Source organism: Gekko japonicus, unplaced genomic scaffold (genome assembly GCF_001447785.1).
Source record: "Gekko japonicus isolate JY-2015 unplaced genomic scaffold, Gekko_japonicus_V1.1 scaffold20, whole genome shotgun sequence".
Taxonomy (NCBI): domain Eukaryota; kingdom Metazoa; phylum Chordata; class Lepidosauria; order Squamata; family Gekkonidae; genus Gekko; species Gekko japonicus.
In genome coordinates this window covers 3030596-3055420 of record NW_015169172.1, presented here as the reverse complement: position 1 = coordinate 3055420, position 24825 = coordinate 3030596, and the positions used below count along the sequence as shown (strand labels likewise).

The 24825-nt window shown below is 43.1% G+C and overlaps 1 protein-coding gene across 1 annotated transcript in view; it reads left to right on the top strand.

Moving 5' to 3' along the window:
• The first annotated feature begins 932 nt into the window (after positions 1-932).
• Positions 933-24825, top strand: part of LEPR (leptin receptor) — a 92700-nt gene continuing 68807 nt past the window's right edge. The window contains exons 1-4 of the mRNA XM_015415786.1: positions 933-991; positions 6603-6661; positions 9549-9842; positions 10825-10948. Of these exons, the coding sequence (XP_015271272.1) occupies positions 933-991; positions 6603-6661; positions 9549-9842; positions 10825-10948 (536 nt within the window). The remainder of the gene's footprint in view (positions 992-6602; positions 6662-9548; positions 9843-10824; positions 10949-24825) is intronic.

Here is a 24825-nt window from a genome sequence, read left to right as displayed (position 1 = left end):
ACCAAATTACTATCTATTAATTTCGCTAAAACTAAAATCAGGCATTACCTTTTCTTATAATTCCAAATTCTCAGCACATCTGTCCTCATCAGCTAACCTGGCACAGAGAAGTGCAAATGTCATTCTTAGATTATTTAGAAGGAAAGGTGCCGGCTTTCTCCCCATGGTCTTAAAAACCTTCCAGGCAAAATCATTGGGTCAACTCCTGTCATCTTGGTGCTTGGGGGGGTCAACAGTGGGAGGGCTTCTAATGTCCTGGCCCCACTGGTGGACCTCCTGATGGCACTGGTATTTCTGGCCACTGTGTGATACAGAGTGTTGGACTGGATGGGCCTTTAGCCTGATCCAACATTGGCATCTCTTATGTTCTCTTATGTTCTTATGACCTTGGTGGTCCCTTCCAACTCTATGATTCTGTGATTCTAGGAGGGAGTGTTTAGTGATGCTGCTGGTGTGAGCTGCTGTTCTGCTCATTCCTAGGTGCTCTTTCTTTGGTAAAGGGCACAGCAATCACTCAGACCATGGTTTGATTATTCTAACATAACACCAAGTCGCAGTTTGATGGCTTAGTGACTTACAAACCTTGGGCCTTATTGTGCTTTGAAAGCTATAGTTTGCAGTTGTGCCTGAATCCTGCCTATGTTGTCTACTTTTTTGTTTCCCCAAATATTTTATCTCTGGATAGAATCTTTCGCAGTGTTACAGGCAGGAGAAACTTATCTGTTAGTTTGTGTCAAACCAGAATAAATATACAGTACAGTATCTGCAAAGACATAAAAGAACTACTTTATTTATTTATTATTTGGACTTTTAGGCCACCCTTTCCTGTGAGCAGGGCTCAGGACAGCTTACAACAGAATGAGATAATAACTAAGCTAAAAACAATAATAAAATACAGTACAGAATCAATAAATAAAACAGGCTATTCCAAGATGGAGAAGAATTTTGACAGAAAATTGCAACTTCCCCTGGCCTCCCAAGGGGAGAGCAGGTGAGGGGGAAGCGGGAGACCTGAGAGCACCAGATGACTTACTGTCCCGTCGCTGTCCTCAACCAAATGCCTGGCGGAACATCTCTGCCTTACAATCCCTGTGGAAAAGTAATAAATCCCACAGCGCATGGATGTTCTCAGGCAGAGAGTTCTATCAGGTGGTTGAAGACAGCCAGTTCTCTCTCAGGGTAGGGACCACCAGGAGATTTTTGCTACCTGAGAGTAACACTCTACTGGGGGCATACTGAGAGAGGCGGTCCTGATGGTATGCGGGTCTCTGACTGCTAAGGGCCTTAAAGGTCAGAACCAGCACCTTGAACTTGTTCCAGTGCTCCACTGGAAGCCAGTGCAGCTTGCACAGCACAGGTTGGATGTGTGCCATCTGGGGGGTCCCGATAAGGACCCACACCGTCGCATTCTGGACCAGTTGGACCTTCTGGGTGAGCCTCAAGGGAAGGCCCACATAGAGTGAGTTACAGTAATCTCTCTGGAGGTGATCATTGCATGGATTACCGTGGCTAGGTCAGAGTGGGACAGGTAGGGAGCCAGTTGCCAAACCTGCCGCAGTTGGAGAAATGCCAGCCTGGCAACCTTCACAACCTGGGCCCTCACTGACAAGGTAGCATCCAGAGTCACACCCAGGCTCCTGACTGTTGGTGCTGGTGAAAGGCACTCCATTAAGAGCCAGGAGTTGGCAGCCCAACTGTGACCCACCCCCCACCCAGCCCCTCTGTCTTACCTGGATTCAGCTTCAGCCGACTCAGCTTTAACCATCCCACTATGACCTCCAAACCCTCAGCTAAATGGCACCCCAGTCTGAAACTGCACCAGCTGGGTGAGAGGCACATATAGATACTGAACAACATCAGGGGTGCCCCTTGAGGAACCCCACATACCAGCAGGTGCCTCAGGGACACTTCCCCACCCAGCGCCACTCTCTGTCCCCAACCATTAGTGTATTCTGGTGCAATGTCTTGTGCACCAAACCATACATGATTATTTAAGCTGTGAGAAATTTCATCGTGAGTTAGTTGAACTATAATATCACTGGAGTTCTCGTTTGTTTGTCCAGTGCTTAAGAAATGGACTGTTCTGCTGAAAATTCAGGATACTATAAATGTCTACTTTTGCTGTAATGGTAGCCTGTTTCTTTTTCTTTGGTTATAGCATGAAATTAGCAGAAATTGGGACATATCTGTTTATCAATTTGAAGACAGACACTTTCCACTTGGTTGTATTACATTTAATATTGTGCAGATTTTGAAGTATCTTTTTCTTTCGTGCTGAATAGTACAAGAAGATATTACAGATTTTGGACGTACCAGATATGCAGACAACATAATTGGGTATAGTTATGTGATGTGCCATCCAGTATTCCAAAGGAAATTGTACACATTGTACTTGTGTAGACATGTATGATTTGGCCTCTGCATATTTTACCCGTTTTCTTTTTCCAGTTGCACAACTGATCCTATAAAATGATTTCAGTGAATCCATCTTAAAGCAATAAAGAATTCTGAATTTGGTTCAGTAAACAAACAGTGTTCTTTGTATTTATAAAAGAATCCCTTTGGCTTGTGTTTTTGCTTCCTGTTGGATTTCTTGATTTTTTAAAAAGTTTTGAATATGTCAGTGACAGCATGATTGATGAAACTTTTGTGAAACTCCAGGGAACTGAGACAAACTTGTTTTCTCTGTAAAAGTTTTATTATTTCAAGGAATCTTTCTGCAGTAGAAAGGGCACATTAGTTTTCAAGCTTATCTATAGCAAACATGCATATTCATACTTAATCTGAAGTGTTCAAAGTGTTGGACTTCATGATGCTGAGGCTGCAACCCTGAATTTCTTCATAAATTAAGTTATAGACTTCCAAGCTTACTTTCATCATCTCAACCTGATTTTAGGACTGATCTCCTCTCCCCAGATTTGGAATCTGAGCACATTTTACATTCACCTTGGAATATGCTGCTGAAAATGTAGTTGTGAATTCTAGACAAACACTACTTTAATAGTAGCTCTTCTCTTGTGGAAGGCCACCATTATCTGTGAATATCCCTGTTCTCACCCCCAACTGCCAGTGTCAGGGATATTAAATAAGGATGGGGGTGCCTTCCACAAGGTGAGAACCACTAAATATTACAGTGAGATGAGTGTGGAAAACTGCAAATTGTACTTTTGAAAATTACTGTCTCTGTAATTTGCCTGTGTAAAAACAGCATCATTTTAGAGTATCATGATAAATTACAGGAACAGAAATCACAAAGTAAGTGGGATGTCTGTGGGACACCCATCACTGGACTGCCTGTGTTTCATTAAATAATGTGGGATGGGGTTAAATGAGTCCCATAGCATCATGGGAGAGTTTTTAACTCTTTCTATTTAATAAAAGGGAACACAAGCTGTGGCAAATAAAATGCAAGTCTGTGATCAGGCAGGCAAAAAGGGAATATGAGGAGCATATAGCAAAAAATATAAAGACCAACAATAAAACTTTCTTCAAATACATTAGAAGCAGGAAACCAGCCAGGGAGGCAGTGGGGCCCTTGGATGACCAAGGGGTCAAAGGAGTACTGAAGGATGATAGGGACATGGCTGAGAAGCTAAATGCATTTTTTGCCTCTGTCTTCACTGTTGAAGATGAGAAGTGCTTGCCCACTCCAGAACCGCTGATTTCGGGAGGGGTGTTGAAAGACCTGAGTCAGATTGAGGTGACGAGAGAGGAGGTCCTATGACTGATAGACAACTTAAAAACTGATAAATCACCAGGCCTGGATCTGAGAGTTCTGAAAGAACTCAAATGTGAACTTGTGGATCTTCTGACAAAAATATGTAATCTTTCATTAAAATCTGCCTCCATTCCTGAGGACTGGAAAGTAGCTAATGTCACTCCCATCTTTAAAAAGGGTTCCAGAGGAGATCCGGGAAATTACAGGCCAATCAGTCTGACGTCGATACCAGGCAAATTGGTGGAAACCATTATTAAGAAAAGAATTAGTAGGCACATTGATGAACAAAAACTATTGAGGCAGACTCAGCATGGGTTCTATAAGAGAAGATCTTGTCTCACGAACCTATTAGTATTTTTTGAGGGAGTGAACAAACATGTGGACAATGGGGACCCAATAGATGTTGTTTACCTTGACTTTCAGAAAGCGTTTGATAAAGTTTCCTCATCAAAGACTCCTAAGTAAGCTCAATAGTCATGGGATACAAGGACAAGTCCTCTTGTGGATCAAAAACTGGCTAATTAATAGGAAACAGAGAGTGAGTATAAATGGGAAATTTTCTCAGTGGAGGGTGGTAAGCAGTGGGGTACTGCAGGGATCAGTATTCGGTCTGATGCTTTTTAACTTGTTTATTAATGATTTGGAGTTGGGAGTAAGCAGTGAAATGGCTAAATTTGCAGCTGACACGAAGTTGTTCAGGGTGGTGAGAACCAGGGAGGATTGTGAAGCACTCTAAGGGGATCTGTTGAGGATGGGCGAGTGGGCATCAGTGTGGCAAATGGGGTTCAGTGTGGCCAAGTGCAAGGTGATGCACATTGGAACCAAAAATCCTAACTATAAATACACATTGATGGGGTCCGAACTGGCAGAGACTGACCAAGAGAGAGATCTTGGAGTTGTAGTTGATAACTCAATGAAAATGTCTAGACAGTGTGTGACTGCAATAAAAAAGGCCAACACTATGCTGGGGATTATTAGGAAGGGAATTGAAAACAAATCAGCCAGTATCATAATGCCCCTGTATAAATTGATGGTGCAACCTCATTTGGAGTACTTTGTACAGTTCTGGTCACCACACCTCAAAAAAGATATTATAGCATTGGAAAAAATGCAGAAAAGGGCAACTAGAAACAGGGGCAGAAAGTACTTTTGAAGATGAGTCTTTGGTTACATGTCTGACATGAATTGGGTTTGGTTTCCCCCCAGTGCAACTGGAATCTAGTGTCTTGTGTAATGAGACCCTTAGTGAATCCTTGGAAACAGTGTGGGGGTCATTCTGCAGTGGGAGGTGAGAAAGCAGCAGAAATCACTCTCTGTTCCTCCCCCAATGGGCATGCTTGTTCCATTGGTGGAACCATTGTTAACACAACTTAGGATCCAGTCCTCTGGTTGCTAATCATGACAGAGAACCAAAATACATCCCATAAACTATTATAGATGGCTTTGCTTGTGGGTAGCACAAGCACCTGCAAACAGCAGGTCTGTAATCCTTGTCGATTTTGCTGGTCTTTGTTTGTAAGCCTGTGGAAAAGTTTGCATTCATTACATCTTAGTTAATGATCCAGATAACAGAAGAAAATGATACTGTGCCTTTTACAACGAGGCTTGAAATTTATTAAGATATAACAGGAACTGCGGTGGCTCAAGTGGTTAAGACGCTGAACTGCAGGCTGTGGAAGGTCAGTAGTTCAGCAGTTCGAGACCCAGGTGCCGCATGACAGAGTGAGCTCCTGTCTCTAGTTCCAGCTCCTGCCAACCTAGCAGTTCGAAAACAAGAAATTGCAAGTAGATAAATAGGTACCACTTCGCTGGGAAGGTAACAGCGTTCCATGCGCCTTGGTGTTTAGTCATGCCGGCCACATGACCACAGAAAATGTCTTCGGACAGTGCTGGCTCTTCGGGTTTGAAATAGAGATGAGCACCGTAACCCTAGAGTTGGACTCGACTGGCTTTTGGGCAAGGAAACCTTTACCTTTAACAGGAACTACATGTTACAGACCAACACAGCTACCAACCTGAATGTTACTTCTAGTTCTGTGATTGAAAAAAGTTGTTTTATTTTATACCATGCAGCTACTGGGGATGAGATTTAAAGTAGAAAAATGGTTCTGGGGAACTATTTAATCCTCAGACTGTTTCTCCTTGGAAATCACTGTTCCCTCTCAAGTCCAGACTGCTTTGGGCAATGCTGGTGAAATATTGTATCAGTCAGTTTTCCCCAGAAGAACCAAAAGCAAGTTGGGAAAGGGGGTTTCTGAAGAAAAGCAGGATGTTTAAATAGCCCTTCAACTACTCTGTATGCAACAGGCCTACAAACCTCTGAATCCTGTCATTGAGTTTCTGTGTATGTTACCACTTGCCTCACTGGAATGAGCAGATTTATGTCAGTGAAATAATGTACGCACATATCAACACTATTTAGTTAATGGGGCGGGGGGAGGGAACTCCACAATTCTGAGCACATTGGAACACCCATACCCATAAAAATTGCTGGCTACACCAATTGTACATAAAACTTTAGTAGCAATTATTTGTGATGTTCTTTCATTATTGTTGGTATGTTACCACCACTGTTTTAACTTTGGGATTGCCTATGTACAACAGTGATTATTGCCACCACTATTAGTTGCTTGCCCATATAAACATTTCTGAGAAGAATTAACTAGTTAGAAGAAATGTTCTAACAATATTCTAAATATAATATACATATTGAAAACTTTGTCAAAATACTTGTGAATACAAAATGAATTTCTTTATTTTTCCAAATCATATGTGATTTTTAAGAGCTGTAAGTTTTTTAAGGAAAATAATAAATTCTGGAAGTTTATTCAACTTCTGTACATTTCAATACAATATCAATTTTTAACACTTTTTTGTCTTTCAGATCTGCTGTTCAGACCAAGATGAGCTGGCATAATATTTTGATCAGATTTCTACAGTTGAGTAAGTTACCTATTTTGGGGTTTTAAAAAATTGCAGATGACATGTCTAAATCTCAGACCTAATGACGTTCCCCATTTTGGTGCAGTTGCTTTCTGTTTTGTACTATAGAATCTCTCTATACCTTACAGGACATGAGCTTAAAATGTAGATCACAAACATCTTTCGATTAACTGAAGTTTGTTTGTAACTATGGCAGCGTAGCAGCATTGATCCTAGTACATGGGGTGGGTCAGAAGATGTAATTGACCATAAATATCAGCATACATCCAGAAAACGGGGGGAATTGTGGCTGGAATCTAAAAATTTAAGCCAAAGTTTAGGCCTGCCTAAAGGGATTTCCAGTTTTTCTCCTTTGGGCAGCAGACCATCTTTCACATTACAAACTTATTTTGAAATTCATCTTAGATTCAGAAAACGTTTTTTTTTAATGTAATGCAGAGGGTAATATCTGAGAAATAGTCTAAAGCAGAATTAGTTGCATAATGTTTTGGACTCAGGCCATGATATTCACAACACAGTATGATTCAATTTAATTTGTTTTCACTACAGCCAGTTTCTATCACAAAACTACATGAGTTACCACACATGTTGAACAATGTGAATAGAAAGGAGCAGAATCATGCCAGTGACCATCCCTGGATTTCTGTGGATTGAGCTGAATATCAACAAAGAGTCTTTCACATACTTTGGAATACTGCAAAAAGCAGGGTGCTGGTTGAACAAAGAAAGGCCACAGTAATAAAACTTTGCTTAGCTGAATGTATGAACAAATGCAAAGCAGTGCATGTCCACTGTTTGAGATTTTGATCATCTGCACAGCCTTCCTAAATTTGTCAACATTTTAAGTAAATGTCAACTGCCACTGTGTTTGACACTTACTGTAAAATATGTGATTCTCATAATAATAGTGTTAATTGGTTTAAGATATAAATTTCCAATTGAAACAAGAAAGTTGTAGGATAATGTTGGGCATTAAAAGTTGAGAAATTTAGGAAGGCTGTGCAGATGTTTAGAAACTCATACAGTGGACAAATATGTGGATTGCAGCTGCAACCCTTGTAAAATACTGCAAAGCATTGTAAGAAGTTCAGTGCATAGGAACAATGAATGATATATCCTATACATATTGTATTAACAACTCAGAAGTCTAAAATACTATCATAAAAAAGTAAATGATGGTAGTAAGATAAGAGATAGGTATACAACCCCATCCCAAACATTTTGTAAATTTTTCCATGATAATTTGATCCCATGGTCCTTGCTCCTATATATACAACATATTGTTTTCAAATTAGACATTTGTGTGTATAAAACCAAGAGGAATTATAATTTAATACTAGATGAATACAGTGTGCTTGCATACAGTCATACTGATTATTTGCTGTGATTGGATGCTAACATTCTGTTCAATCAACAGGCTCTACTGCATGGAATTACTTTCTGCTGATGAATCTTAAGCATAACGTGGCACTGTGTCTGCCTTGTTAAAGAACAGTGAATATTCATCTGATGGACTGCAATAGTGCTCTAGATATTTTTAGGTAGAATCTGCAGATTGAGTTCTCTGTTACCTGCACAACTTTCCCTCCTTCTCAGTGGATATGAGATGAAATAGTTTCCTTTTGCATAAGATTTGGGATTTCATTACTAGAGATTTATTCTTCTGTAGCTGCTATACTGTTTTCTTTATGTAAGTCTTCATAGAGATAGTAAACTGTCTTCTATTACCATTTTTTAAAAATCTGTTTAAAACCTAATAAAACCTATCACAGATTTTGTACTACAGTTGGTCTTTTGAACCAGTTGGTACCTGACTACTTATTGGTTGTTCCCTCACAGAGAGTTTACTCTGCTTTGGCAGCCAGATTAGTGTGGGGTTGTTGTTTTTTGAGAAAACCAGAGCTATTTTTGGGCCGGAACGCACAGGAGCGGAGTTCTGGCTGGCTTCAGAGTTGGCCACGCCCCCTACAGCCAAAACATCTGCATGCATGGCTACAGAGGGAATTTATTTATTTTATTTATATTTATTTAAGCATTTTTACCCCGCCCTCCCCGCACGCGGGCTCAGGGCGGCTTACAAGGGGCATAAGCCCAGCATAAAACCAGTAAAACAATAAAATCATAAATATAACAATAATGACATAACGATAAATAGCAATAAAATACTTCAACATCACTAACTACAATAAAGTGCTTGCTTGACAAGATGGTCTCAGTTGTTATAATAGTGTTGTCCATCGGTCCCATTTGGCGCCACTATCAAGTAGGTGGTTCGAACCAGCCCGTTGGTCTCATTGCAGCGCAGTTCTCCTTACTGTTAGGCTACCCGGATGATTTCTGATCTTAATAATGTTGCCACCGTTGATGGTAATGGTGGCAATAATTTCTGATCCTGATGGTGTTGCCACCGTTGGTGGTAATGGTGGCAATGATAGTAGTGGCGGCCCCTACATAAAGGCCTGGTGGAAGAGCTCCGTTTTACAGGCCCTGCGGAACTGCATGGGCCCTGATCTCCTCATAGGGCCCTGATCTCCTCATAGGGACTTTCTATGTTGCAGCAGGAGGAAAGAGGTGGGGATGCTCTGTTCCTTTGACAGAAACCCAAATTCTCATGGATCCAAGCAATTGTCAGAATATTTACCAGCCTTGTATTTCTATGTGAATTAAGGTCTTCAAGTTTTAGTCTTAGGCCAATAACTAAATTACAAAAATAACAAAACTAGAAGGGATAAAAGCAGCACCAAAGGCCTCAATAGACACATTTTTTAATGATTTTGCACTTGGGAATGTTTGTTTCTTGCCTGGAATTTGTCTTCTGATAATAAATGCTCCCTCCAAAATGAAGTCTTCAACTTTGAATCCTTTCTTTTTCTTTTTGTGCATGTAGATTTTCTTCAAGTGGTAATTTCCCATTGCATGGTATATCGGATTCCTCCACAAAGCTTTCAATTACCATGTCAACCAACTGGGAAGAATTCTGGCTTTCCTTTGCCTGTTGCAATTGCAGAAAACAGTCTTATTTCAAATGAGGAACCTGATCCAACTAAAGCAAATGTCACAGCATTGGTGGCTGAAGATCACTTGTGTTGTCACTGGACTGATACATATGTTAGTTGCTTTATATACATTGCAGAGATGGAAACCAAGGCATTTACTCAACAAATAGGTATGCTTGTAGAAGGTAATTTCCAAATAGTATCTGAATCATAATGCAAAGCAACTCAGCTAGAGAGGTGAGGACCATCTGAGCTAATTTGAGAAATCTAGAAGCACCTGCTGCCTGCTAGGTGCTTGATGTCAAGCCTGTGTAAAGTAAAGATTGCCTCAGTCAATAACAGTACCTGGGTTTCATTCTGAGAAAACAGGTATGTTTAAATTTCTGTCCTCAGGTTAAGGGGCCAGAACCAAGCAGAAGTCTACATAAGCATAGTCAACATAGCAAGCACTATCAAAGCTGTTGATTCCACAATCTCTGGAAAAGAAGTGAGACTATTTGTAGTGCTGACAGCTGTAATAGTGGGCCAAAGTTTGTGGGCACACAGTAGGACCCTGTCCAGCATTCTGCAAAGTCTCACAGTAGATCTGGTTTTTCTTATAGCACTCCTCTATCTGACCTGAGCTTCCGCCTGTGTCTTCAATTTTCTTTACTCCTGGGGTCTGGAGATGATTGTGGGATCCCTTGGTGAGAGGTGGATCTTATTAGTAGGTTCAATTGCAGCTCCAGTCTTGACTTTGCCTTCTGTTTATGGGTCATCTGAGCTTCATGACTGGCAGCCATGGCTGCTTGTCTTCTGATGGATCCTGGAAGTCAGAAGACACAGAGCTTGGCAGGATTTTGACCTTCATGAGGTTAGGTGCCATCACATCTTCATCTTCTAAGGAAGACTCATCAGACCCAAACCCTGACAATTATAGCCTAAAAAAAAAGTGGATTCTTTATCGATTTTTATGCTGCTACTAAGATGAGTATAATACACAGTGTAACAGCTGTGCTATTTACCTGGATATATAAATTGTCTATTAGTTTCCTTGAAATGTATTTTACATTATTATTATTATTATTATTATTATTATTATTAGTAGTAGTAGTAGTAGTAGTAGTAGTAGTTCAGTAGCCTTAGTTTATAAGAAGATTTTGAATAATGTTTAACTTTCCTATTTAGATTCAATGTGGAATCTTCAATTTTGGACTGCAGTAAACTCAGAGGAGTTGTTTTGTGTTGTGGGATTATCTAGTAAATCATCTTATCTGACTGAAGACTTTACAGTTAATCTCTTATATTCATTGTAAGTATAATTTATGCCAAGTTTGAAATTTCCTGAAACATTTCCATTCTGTAATTCTAAGCTTTTATCAGGTTTTATAGTTTAGTATTTAATTGCAAGTTGTTTTTCTCTGTGTTTCTCAATTATAGATGGGAAAGATGGAAGAATTATGTGTTAGAAATAAATGGTTAACACAGGAGAGATATCCCCTCTGGTATATCTTTGTCCTTTATGAAATTGCACATTTTATTTTAGGCAGGTCAAAGGTCTGTTCTATCATTATACTGCTTGTGCAACCCTTTACTTTTAGGCCTTTCAGTGTCAGTTTCGTCTACATCATCTTATTGATGTCAGACACTTCATGTTCCTTCAGTTATTGTTGGAGTGTTTGAACCAGTGCAACCCCACTGGAGATATTTTAAATTTTTATTGCAGATCCACATATTCTGAAGAGTACAATGTTTGTCTTTGTTAAATGCAAAATTCTGTAGTAAAATTCTATATTTGTTTAGTTTTGATGATGACTGATCTCTGCATGTTGCTTATCCCATATGCACTTCTGAGGTGTTTTGTTTTGCCAGCCACTTGAAAGTGCTGAACTATTAATGCATATAAAGAACATGTTCTTTCCATCTAGAAGCATCAGAAAACCTTTTGTTTCTTAGTCTTCCAGATTGGATGGCATACAAGAATGCTGCTCTAGATCCTTATAAACAGGGGTATTTTGGGGCAGGAACGCACAGGAATGGAGTTCCGGCTGGCTTCAGAGTTAGCCACGCCCACTACAGCCAAAACCTCTGCGTGCATGGCTACAGAGGGAAGGCCTGGAGAGTGACCCCCCTGGCGACTCCAAGGCCCCCCTGGAAGGATCGGGGAGGCATTTAAATGCCTCCAGTGCCTTCCCCAGCCTGTCCAACGGCTGCCTTCCCTTCAAATGGGAGGGCTTGCCCGGGCTCGCCGCAGCCACAGGGTGCCTGGGCAAGCCAAGGGAAGGCATGAGGCATGAAGATGTGGCCTAATATGCTAATGAGCTGCACTGTCAGGGTGTGGCCTATTATGCTAATAAGTTCATGCTGGACTTTTCCTGCAAAAAAAAGCCCTGCTTATAAAACTAGTCTAGATCCTTAGCCCCAATTCATATAGTAGTGTAAAATATTTAAGTTTTAAGAGTAAAAGTTGACTTTGTGCATAAATCTGTTATGTTGAAGACATGACAGATCTGTAGAGATGATCTGGCATTTTTTATCTCCCATGACCATATTAGTTGATTTGCACAAATACTGACCATATAATAGATAAGTTGTACAGCCTCGAGCTTTCAATTAGAAACAGTGGATGGTGATGTAATGATTTCATATGATTAAGGCTATAGGCTACACATAGGAGTAAAACGCAGTAAACTCAATCATACAAATATATAGTTCTGATCAGGGCTATTTTTGGGCAGGACCCCATTCCTGCTACAAGATCAGATTGCTGTGAACTGGACTTGCTCCACGAATATTCGGTCCCTGGTGGATGCTAGGTGGGATTTTAGCCAAAGGAGTGGCACAAGCAAGGACTAATTGGACTGGTTATTCCTATGGATGCTCAGCAGGAGTCGATCTCATTGGAGGTAGCAGCGCTTCCTTCCAAGTGAAGGGGCAGAACTTCATGGATGAGCCAGCATTATGGATGGACAGCTGCCGAAATACTAATGAATGCCTGGATGAAATGATGTTTCTGTAGAGGTCCAAAGAACGTGATGTGCTTTATCTCCATTCCTACAAGGGCCAGTTCAATGCCCATGTCGCCCAAGCAGCTGTTTCAGGTGACAGATTGGCAGGGGAGACACAGGAGGAGGCCCATGCTCCCTGTACCCAGGGCTATTTTTGGGCAGGAATGCACAGGAATGGAGTTCTGGCTGGCTTCTGAGTTGGCCATGCCCACACCTACAGCCATAACCTCTGCGCATGCGTGGCTACAGAGGAAAGGCCTGGAGAGGACTCCCCCCCTGGTGACTCTGAGGCTGGTGGGCCAGGGGGGCCCCTGGAAGGATCGGGGAGGCATTTAAATGCCTCCCTGTGCCTTGCCCGGCCAGTCCAAGGGCTGGCTTTCCCAGGCTCCCCGCAGCTGTGGGGCACCCAGGCAAGCCAAAGGAAGGCATGGAGGTGTAGCCTAATATGCTAATGAGTTTCTGCTGTCAGGTGTGGCTTATTATGCTAATGAGTTCCTGCTGGGCTTTTTCTACAAAAAAAGCCCTGGTTCTGATGCAGCATTTGTAGTCCTTACAAATAAGTTTCTAAACTTTTATTGAACGTATGAGGCTCTGTTTAGCTGTAGACTTGCTTAGGACGAGGGAGAAAATATCAATTTATTTATTAACATAATGACACATTCTCTTTGATAACACAATGCTCAAAATCAGTTTTACACCAAGGAACACAAGGAATTTAGATTGGCATTTGGGGATGGTATGAAGCTGCTCTAGAGCTATTTGGTACTGACCGCAGGCCACAAATAGGTCCAATGTTTGTCCTCACATAGGAAAGTGACTTCATTTAGGCAGAGGTTTGGATTCACTGTGTTCCAGGGACTCAACAACTGTTCCTAATTTCTCCAGACGGCCCTCAGATTGTTCAGAAGAAGCTGTAAATACCTAGGATGTGACCTAAGGTATCCCCAGCAACCAAATATGTGTCATCCTTTTTTCTAATCATTTATAAGTTTTCCACTGAAATATATTGGTTAATAATGTTCTTTTACAAAACTCCAAAAGAAAATTACATAATAGTGACATGGTATTCATTAGTACATGTAATTAAAACAAACCAACAATGGCCAATGAGCACCACAGCTGTTTTTTCTTAATAGGACAAAGGGGAAAGTGGCAATTGGAACAACATACTATTTCTACTTGCCAACAGAAGAGTGCAGGTTGAAGCCAAACTGCTGAGTTAGATTTTTTTTAAATTCTGTTTATCCAAAATCTGATCCAAGGAAACATGAATTTTACAACTTTATTAAAGTCCAACAGTTTCATGGCTGTTTCAGGATCTAATCTTTGTCCATGCAAAACAAAGCAAAGTTTATGTAACTGCTATGGCAATGCCATTACCTGGGCTTAGTTCTCCCTCATGTGGGGGGCATCTCATTTTCTCCTCCCCCAGTATTTGCCCTTTCCCTTCCCCAAAAGCCCCATTAGCTCCACCCTTTTTCCTGCTTCCTTGTCTCCTTTACACCCACCAGCCAGGCTACCACTATCTACCTCCCTGTTTTCAGCTTTCCTTCCTTCCCTCCCCCTGGCAGCCTTCACTCAAGAAAACTATGGCCCAGTTGTATGGTGCCGGCTGGATTGGGCCCAGTTGCACAGTGGAGAAACTGCAAGGACTTTGGGGGGCACCTGTATGTCCCTCCCCATTTCCTCTTTCTCTCTTTGTGGCAGCACTCATATTCTTTCCCATTTCCCTGTTTCCTTGTCTCCATCCTACCCACCAACCTACATTTTTTTCTGTCCACCATATTCAGCTGTATTTATTAGTTATTGACTTTATTTATGCTCTCCACAATGGGGTCCCAAAGTAGCTTATATCATGCTCCTTTCCTCAACTTTATAATCACAACAACCCTGTGAGTTAGGTTAGGCAGAGGGAGAGTGACTTGCCCAGGGTCGTGTAGTGAACTTCCATGGCAGAGTGGAGGTTTGATCTTGGGCCTCCAAGATGCTAGTGTGAAAATCTAACCACTGAACCACAATGGCTTTTGTGGGGTGACTGCTGTTGAATACTATCAAGCAGCCAGGCCTGGGTGAGTCATGCAAGTTGTATGGTAGCAAGTCACCCACTGGTAGCTGCTGGCCCCAGGCCTTGAGTATTCTCTGAAAGGCCAAAACAGCTCTGGAAAAAGCCCTGCCCCTTCCTCCTGCCTTTTACTCTCAGACACCAGGGCTTGAAAACTGGCAATACTGTAGGTTTCCGGTTTATGGTGGCTTGCTCTTGGACATGTCCCATCGACCCTCCAATGGCGACGTGTCAAGCCGAGGTGATCAGGAGGGGTCTTGGCTGGTTCCAGACCCCCATAGAGTCTCTGTAGGAGACTCTCAGCCTGGGGAGCTGGGATAAACCTCTCCCAAGGTGACATCCGAGGGATTTGAGGCTTGCCTGTCCCCAAGAGGTCCTGCTGCCGTGGAGCCAGTATGGCGACGAGAGCCGACCTCCGGACGAGCAGACAAGAAAATAAGCGAAAATAAACCCGGCAATAATCAAACTCGTCTAAACAGTGAGTTAATCAAACTTCTGTATAAGCGAAGAAGTCTCGGCTTGCTAGATGGACTGGAGAAAGAATGGCGTGTGGGGAAGGGTTGGAGACCCCCCCCCAAAATGGAGCAGTCTTTAAGCGGTACAAAAAGGGAAGAAGGAATTAAACTTACCGCTCGAGACTTGAAAGCTGTATTTTAAGCCCAAGAACGTGGACTTCAGAGAAACTTTAATTTAAAACTAAAACTTTTCTTCATTATAAACAAGTGGCTGGGAGGGTGAGGAGAATGGCAGCGGAAAAGAAACTTCTACCAGGAACTACTACACCAATGACTCCCAGTCACCCACAGGAAGCGGCTGCAGACTTTCCCAATATGCTTGCTGCAGCACTGCACCCTCTGCTGGACCAAATGTCTACAATTAATACCAAGCTGGATTCCGTTCAAAAGCAACTTACCCAAATGGAAAAAAGAGCCAATAAGACAGATAAAAGGATTGAGAAAGTTGAAACAAGGACTATTGATATTAAGCAACAATTAAAAGAAGTTAAGAAGGAAAGAAATATGGATAAAAATCAACTACTTCAACTTCAACTTGATAAATCTATGCATGTTCTACGCTTCCAAGGAGTTTCTGAACAGAAGAGGGAAGACATAAAAACAACAATAAGTGGAGCGATAGCTTCAATTTCAGACCTTAAACAGGAAGATCTACAAAGTGACATGGACTTGGAATACCATACCTACCCTGATTTTATAAGAAAAAATAAACTGCCTGGCTAAATTTACATTAAATTCTCAAAGAGAACAATAGGAGACAATGTTTTAAAAGCTACTGTGGGAAAAACACTTAAAATCAATGAAGAAGAAATGAAAATTCTGAAAGACATTCCATTTCAGATCCAGAAATGAAGACAACAATATAAAGACAATTATTTTCCTACAAGACAAAGCAATAACCTACAGATGGAGCTTCTCAGAAGGAATCGTGTTCAAATACAATGACAAGAAAGTTAAAATTGACTCTGTCCAAAAGGCAAAAACTTTTTGAAAAGATGAGGACCCTAATCTGGAAGGAGAGGAACCCAGTGAGGAAGAAGCGGATAATTCTTCAAGTGATGCCAGCAGTTCAACATAAGAGTTTTAGAAAGGAGCAGCAGCAGTGCCCAAAACTTCAAAAGTGAAGAAGAAGCCCAAGAGATAAACATTTTTTTCCTTCCTGGATTACAATATTACTTGATTTAAGCATAAATAAGCTTTAATCGATAGAAGTTTGATCTCTCTGCTTTTATAATTCTATATTTATCATAATACCAATATTATTGCAGGAGTGATGTAGGCCTGTGTCGGCTTACAAATATTCTTGTCATAAGTTAGTGATAGGTTTTCCCCTGTACCCTTACCTTTAGAATATAGGATATAGCTTATAAAACCAATTAAAAATATTACATTAAAAAAAAGAAAACAGCAATACTGTTGTGGTTGCCTACCAACCTCCATAACAGCCACTGGGATCTCCTTTCTTAAAAGTACAGGCACTGGTGGTATTAATTTGGTTGATTTTAACCCCCAAATGTGTGTGTGTGTGTGTTTTTAAGATTACAGATTTTTCTCAACCCTAGGGTTTTTCTCAGGTTTGTAGTAAGAGCTGTTTTGTCTATTCATGACTTCTGTCTCCAAGTTTGAATTATCTACAAATTTGGCCGCATTGAGAACTGAATGTATTGGTTTTGCATGGCAATTAAAATCTCAGTGATTGCCCCTGAGTAAACTATGTGCCCTTTCTCAAAATCACTCTTTGCTTTTATGGAACAATCACTCTTTTTGTGCTATAGAATATATAACAAATTTTCAGAAGGACCTTGTAATGTTGTCCTTTTATTATATTGTCTGTACTTTTTTTCATGACACACATTGCTGCAAGTTGCTGTTGTGAATTCCCATTTTAAATATTTGTTTTCTTAAATGGGGAAGGGGGTGTTGGTAATATTTAGCTAACATTTACAAGAACTTCAGTTTCAGTACAGCGGGAAATAGGAATTTGGGCTGTGCTACATACTCAGAACATAGGGTTGCCAAATTTAATCCACTTACCGGCGCGGGAGCGTCTTCTCGCTCCGGGAGCTGGCTGGGCACGCGCCGCCGGAACGTCGACGGAAGTGACGCGCGACGTAGCACGTTGGGGGCGTGCCCAAGATCGTCGGGGGAAAAAACCATATGGTTTCCCCCCGACGATCTGGGCCACGCCCAGTGTTCCCTCTAAGCTGAGTTGGTATGAGCTAGCTCACAATTTTTTAGCCTCCGGCTCACACATTGTTGTCTTAGCTCAGGAACGATGGCTCCAGTCCAGAGCAAACTAATTTATGCAGTAGCCAAATCACCTGCCTGCTCACAATTTTAATGCTGTAGCTCACAAAGTAGAATTTTTGCTCACAGGACTCCACAGCTTAGAGGGAACATTGGCCACACTCCCAACATGCCTTATGTCGTGCGTCACCTTTGGCGACGCAGCTTCGGGGGGCGGGGTTCCCCCTGGGGCTGAATTCCGTCACATCGGAAATTGGCCCTCCAAAGCGGGGCATTCCCCACCCCCCGGGCCCATTTGGCAACCCTATCAGAACAGGGTGGTGTGGGCTAGCCCAGGGTTGCTAATACTTCTGGCACTTTGTGATTATATCAGTGATCAAGATGAGCTGTCACATAGACCTTGCTGGCTCAATTTTACATAGTACATCCAGTGTATGACTGATCACAGCACAGCTGATAGATGTGACTGGCATATTAAACTGCTACTGCACAAAATTCTTATCTTTACATGTTTACTCAATGAAACATAGCTTTTCCATGATAAATTCTGCACTTAAACCAAAACAGAATGGAGAGAAGCCTGGTGTTCAAACTATGCTTTTATAGAAACTCCATGCAGAAGAAAGTTTATGGTTTCTCAAACTGAGGTTATGCTGGCTATGCAGGTAAAAAATGGCCTTGAGAACACTAATGTATCAAACCAAATGGCTTGCATATGATCAGCTATTGCTGAAGTACTTCAGCAATAACAAGGGCGTTTTGAGTGATTCAACCACCCACATGTTTTTTTCTGTTCAGGGCTGCAGCACCATAGAACAACCAGCTTGAAAATGGCTCATGCTGTGCCTTAGAGAGTAAACATGAGAAGGAAGGACACTTAATCAGGACTGTGAAAGTGTATGTAGGACAATAATCCTACACTGACAACAAGGGAAACCTGCCAAGACTTTGAAAAACAGTTATGTCTCCCCATGGAGGAATTTTTTTATATAAGAAAAGTATTTTGTTAAAATAGTTTTGCTAGATATGGAAATCAAAAAATACAAAACAAAAGCCTGTGGCCGGCCTATTTTGTTTTAAAACTAATGAGATCCTCTGTATTATGGAAATGTGTTAAAAGACTTATAGGGCAGTACTAGGTTTTACTTCTGTTTCATGCTTTGTTAAGTAACAAGGGTTGTACAAGACCTTATTCACAAGTTACCTACAGACATCCATTCTTTAACAACAGGTTTATCAGTTTGATTTAGTTATTTATAGATATAAGCAGAAAGTGAGTGCTCGAAATATTTTACACCACCCATTTCAATATTAGACTATTGTGTTTGAATTAAGTCTGTGGCTACTAATTGTAACTGACTTATTCTTTTATTGTTGAAGAGACTTTACATAAATGTTGCCCTGTGCAACAGAGATAATGTTTCAAAAGGTCTAAAACAGAAATTTCAAATTCCAAGACAGCAGTCAGTCTTCAGTCTGTTCAGCCATGCATCAGCCTGCCAATAAATGCTGATGCTGTTATTAATAGCTGTATTAATGTGTAGACTTGCTAACTGTTGAAACAGGTTCAGGCAGAGTGAGTTTCTGGATAGCAGTGGTACCCTCTGGGTATGCAGGAAAATCTTGATTTTTTAAGAAGGTCCTTAGTTCCTAAAATCTTCCCACACAGGCAGAGGAGAAGGGTTGCACCTGCACACTGCCTCAGAACATTGGCAGCAGAGAGCACTACACAGGTGCAAGTCTTCAGCTTCCAGATTTATGAGAAGCTGAAAGGAAGGAAACAGCTTGCTGTGAGTTTTGGAGACATTCTCTGAAATTCCTTATCCCTCTAATATTTATCATAAACTTCAGCAATGCATGACTTTGAGACCACAGGGAGGAGATTAGGGATCGGCATAAACCAGCTCATGAACTAAAGTTTGTGGTGAGATTTGGCTGGTTTGTGCTTCGCAAAGTCAAGTTTGTAGCAGGGTGACTGTGTTAGCCAAATTGCCATGAATTATGGGGAATTATGATCTTACACAAGGCAATAGGTGAATAAGGGAACAAGCACTGATGTATACAGAGGTCCCGCTTCTTCCAGACACACCAAAATAGATGCTGAGATTGACGTCAGAATAAGATGGTTTTGTTTACTGGAAGTATTTCAAACATACACCAACACAAGCACACACACAATTATACAGCATCTAGGAAATATAGATAGAAGGAAATAGCACATTTGCATTAGCAGGGTGTTCTGTTGATGGGCAATACTTTACATGTCCGCAGTCAGAAGGAGCGAACCTCAGAAGAAGGAGGGGGACTATGGGGGTTTTTTTGGGGGGGAAATCATGTCCTGAACTGGCAGAGGCACAAGGAGACTCTGGCTGCGCAACCAGGAGTTGGAAGCTTAGGGTGAGGGTAGGAGGGGGTCAAGAGAGAGAATGCAAGCAAGCGAGCTGGTGCTGGGTGCCCTCTTTTATAAGGAGCTTGAGGGGTGGGCTAGGCTTGGCCACTTCTCTTGGTACACCTCCTGCTGGTCCATCCTCGAAAACATGCTGACTGGCACTGGGGTCAAAGGTCTAAGGGGGTGGACAATGTTGGGCCTAATTAGTCTGGACAGTGGCACCTGATGGGATTATGACTCATGTGACCAGAGCCACTGTTCCCTGGTTGTCTTTATGGCTGTAGTTTCGACTAGGTGGTGTATTAGGTGGGATAAGAGAATGTTGCCTATGTGCAAGAAAGAGGATTCTTCATGGATTTTGAGTCCCCTGTCTTCTGCCCTAACATGGCACCTGACTGGCTTTTCAGTGCTATACATGGCTAGGGAACTGGTCCATCTTACTGCAGGTAAGAGGGTTGGTAACATATAGGAACCATAGCCACATCATCTCACAGGAAGGCTTCCTTCTTTGGAGTCATCTTACAGTTCAGTCCCTTTTGCACATAACTAGCAAAGTTCAGGTGTTTATCACTTATGAGTTCATAAGAGCGCCATAAGAGCCTTATAGGGCAACAAGGGGTACAAACTTTCCATGAACTTTCAAGCTGTTCATGAAGGTTGTGCTGCTCTGTGTGCACAGATACTCCACATAGAGCAGCAAAATCAGGGAAATAACTCCCCGTGATGGGAGAACGGTTGAGGAGGGGAGAAGCCCTTCCTTCCCCCATGGTGCAATTCTGAGCCTGTTTGGGCTCCCTCTCTCTTTTAAAGAAGCTATTTCTGAGCTTCTCTGTGGCTGTGGGGAACATGAGTTGGACCCAGGATCCTACTCTTTAAAAACAATAATGGCCCCGGTCCGCAGGGGACGGGAGGCTTTTTGAGCCGGAGCAAAAAGACGCGCAGTAGCGCTATCTCACCTTCTCCTGAGGCTCCGTGCCCAAGCATCCGACAGCCAATCACACCATGCTAAGCAACACAGCAGCAAGGCATTTGTGTGCATGTGTGGGAAGCTGATGGGTGCTGGTTGCGATGGGCTACCACCGCTTCCTGATCAGACGCCCGCACGCGCTGCACATTATCGGGAAACTAGTACATGGTTCCCGGTAGCTTTTAAATCCGCGTCTTCAGGCCGAAGCAGCGGGTTAGAGACGGGAGTGCGTCGTTTCCCAGATGTTCAGGTATGATCATGCAGCTTTAATCCGCAGGCAAGCCGTCCCTCCTGCGGGGCAAATTCGCCGTGTGAACGGGGCCAATGCGTAGTTTTACCCTAAGTAGATTGTTTCTGCTTGTGGATCTCCTTTGTTGGACAAGGCCAAGGAAACATGGATTGGGAATGGGGTAAAAAGGGATGACCTAAGAAGAGAAAACTTCCCTTCTACTGTGAAGCAGAACTTGTGCACTAATCAAACATTAGTCCAAGATATAAACTCTCCTGCTATTCATGGTCACTCTCTGTGGAAGATCTCTTGCTCAGCAAATTTAATTATTAATTAAAATCAATTTTGGGATATTGTCTGCACATCTGCAATTGATGTTTCATTTGTTCTTCACATAGGTTGAGTTCAGACAGGCAGTCTGAAGTGGGAGGGAGTCGTGGCAAAAAAGACCCGGAACAAACTGTTCCGGGTTTTCCCGTTCACACTGATGGGGGAGCATATCTGGAGGAGGCACAAGGGAGCATTCACACTGTTGGCCTGGAGGCACAGCTGTAAGGCGTGGCTTTCTTTTTTTTGTAATCCGGAGATATGTGCTCATGCGCATGAGTGCATAAGAAAAATGCGGCTTTTGGCATTCACACTTTGTTGGTGCGGGATGGATGCGGGATAATCGCACTTTCCAGGGTTTGCTACCACTTTCATCAGGTAGCTTTTAAACTCGGGAGTGAAGCGTTACAAGACAGGTTGAGTACGGCTGGGGAACGCCAGACAGATGTGCCTGTGTGAATGGCCCATTTAATCCAGTTGTGAAACATTCCTCACATGCACCTATATCGGGGCAAACTCCCTGCCTGAAATCGACCGTAGTTTCCACTGCTGAAGACTTGAGCCACAGTTACAGCAAAAACAAACAAATTTCTGGTGATTTGTGTATCTTCACCATAGTAAATAAATATAATAAGACATTATCTTCTATAGACTGGAAGATTCTTTATTTCAGTTTACAGACTTTGTATGACTAAAGCTGAGCACAGGTGGTGTGATGGACTGTACGTTTTAGAAGCTTCGAAGTACTGTACAAACAGAGCAAAGGACTGTGAAAGGTTAATTTTTCACAGAAACAGCGAGCCTTGAGTGACAGGCTGCTCCAAGCAACCTTATTGGTTAGCATCAGCTGAGCAGAGAAAGACTTGAGAGCTGCATACTGAGGAGACAGTCAGTCAGATTTCTCCCTTGACTGAGTTGAGTCTGATTTCATCCTTAGCTGAAAGCAGTTTAACACAGATGGAGAACTGGAGGAAAGTTGGCAAGGAAGTTGGGAAGTAGGCAAAGAGTCCCATTCAGGCCAAATAAAGGTGATACATTTTCTAGTGAGAGGAGAATTACCCTACCCAGTCTAACAGGGAATTAGCTCTGAAGAGTGGAGAGATCCCTGATCTGGTGTGGTTAGAAACTTCCTGTAGAAACCTTAAGAGTAAGTTAAAAACTCATGATTACTAGTGTTTCAAGAGAAGAGTGTCCCAGCCTTCTGGAAACCAAAGGAGTCAGAGAATACTCAAAGAAAGTTTATTAGAGTGTTTGGGAAAACACTGGAACTAGGGATGGGCCCAAACCGAGAAACAAACTGCAGTTTGAGCATGAACCAGGCTGGTTTGTGGTTCATTTTGAATTGGTTTGTTTGGTTGTACACAAAACCACCTTTTTTCTGTGGAGGTTTGTTAGGTTTGTTGGAGCAATTTGTTCTCCAGACAGCGTGGCATCAATTCAATCAATTCCTGGGCAACTCTGGGGGTGGACTTGGGGAGAGCCCTAGAAACACCCATAGCAGTTGTCCGTAGCTTGATTGGCAGCTCTGGGAGCTGACCATGGAGCTCCCATTCTGCTCTATGGTAGCAGATTGAAAGTCAGGATGTACACACACACCACATCCTGACTTTCACTTTGCAGCAGGAAGAGTGAGGAGTTGTGATGTGAGAGCAAGTTAAGAAGAATTGCTTGGTGCATGGCTGATTTAAGGGGAGGCTAGAGCTGAGCTTTCCTGGGGCACCTGCTTTGGGAGGCTATAAGACATCCTAAACCCAATCTTTGCCAGACTTGGTAGATGGGTGGAGGAGAGCCTGCTGAAGACTCCCTGTGAGTTTGGCATCTTTAACTCATGATGGGGCTGTTCTACCACCTCCCAAACTCACAAACCAAATGAACCATGGACTGGTTTGGGAAACAGGAAAAGTTCATGAAAGTTCATGGGTCATGTAATCAAATGAACCATGAACCACCACGAACTACCATTTTCCCAGTTCATGCCCATCACTTACTGGAACAAAAGCCTCTCAGCATAAAGATTTAAGTGAGGGTCATTTCGGAGAAAAAGAGGTGCAGGAGCACATTAGCATAACTCATTAGCATAACTTATTTGCATATGCGGCCAGGGCTCTTTTTGTAGCAGGAACTCCTTTGCATATTAGGTGACTCACCCCTAATGTAGCCAATCCTCCAAGAGCTTACAGTAGCCCCTGTAAGAAGAACTCTGTAAGCTCTTGGAGGATTGGCTACATTAGGGTGTGTTGCCTAATATGCAAAGGAGTTCCTGCTACGAAAAGAGCCCTGCATATGCCACACCAGAAGTGTGTAAGAAGGCAACACCCACCAGTCAGGCTGCACCCCAAAAAGGTCTCCATTCCTAGACAGCTTGGGAGTCAAGTAAGGGTGGTTGTCACCCTCTCCCTTGCCCTGCGCCTTTTCTGATAGCTTCCATGCCCTTCGGTTCACCTGGTAAGCTGGTGAGGCTGAGGCCCTCAGGGGCCCCGAGCTGAAAGCAGAGCCCCTCCCCGTTTAGGCACCACCATTCCCCCCTCCCCTGGCTCTCCAATGCCCCGACTTCTTTGCCCCCACTCCAAGTGGTTGCAAGGAGCTGGGTGCTCTTGAGCGAGTCTGCCTGCCCGCCCTCCTCTCTCCACCTAGCTTACCTGGCGGGATGGCTGGCAAGTGCAGGAAAGTGGCTGCTCGTAGGTCGAGGAGGGTGGTGCAGAGGATGCACATGGTCTAGGGCAGGTAGGGGGCCAGGATGGTGGTGGGGCAGAGGTGCAGGAAGAGGTCAAGGAGGCACAGGAGGCCGGGGAGGAGCTCCTTGCAGGCCTTGCTGGGGCCCGCCTTGCAGAGGTGCCACACCAGGGCTGGCATGCGGCCCAAACAGTGATGGAGCAGCTCGAGGGCCAGCTCGTGACAACACTCAACTGGGAAATGCAAGGGGGGGCTGCTGGGAGCAGGGGGCCAGGCTTGCTGCATGTGCCCCCTCCTAACTGCCAGACCGTCGCTCCTGTGCACTCCGGCAGGAAATGAGCCCAGGATTTAAGTAACTGTGAATAGCTTAAGAAACATTAGCCTGAAACATAAGAACTAAAGTCTCTGTGTGTACTGATTTTACCTCAGAGTCAGAGGTCATTTCGGGGGGAATCGTGGGGGATCGCAGTTCCCCCGGGTGAGGTACGGGGGCGGGGCACATGACAAAGCCCCGCCCCCTGCTTCTGGCCGCCCCGCTTCCAGCCCTCATTCAGCCAGGAGGAGGCAGGAGAAGAGGGGGGGTAAGTTGCTTCCTCCCTGCCTCTCCCCACCCCTGCCTGCCTGGGGCCAGGGAGGGCCTTCACAGGGTTTCCTTGCACTCCCGCCGACCTTGCACGTCTACTGCCGGGCCCCTCATGGGGCTCGGCAGTGGAGCTGTAAGGCCGCCGGTGGCAGCCCGGACCGTTGGGGGCGGGGTGTGTGGCCTTATGAC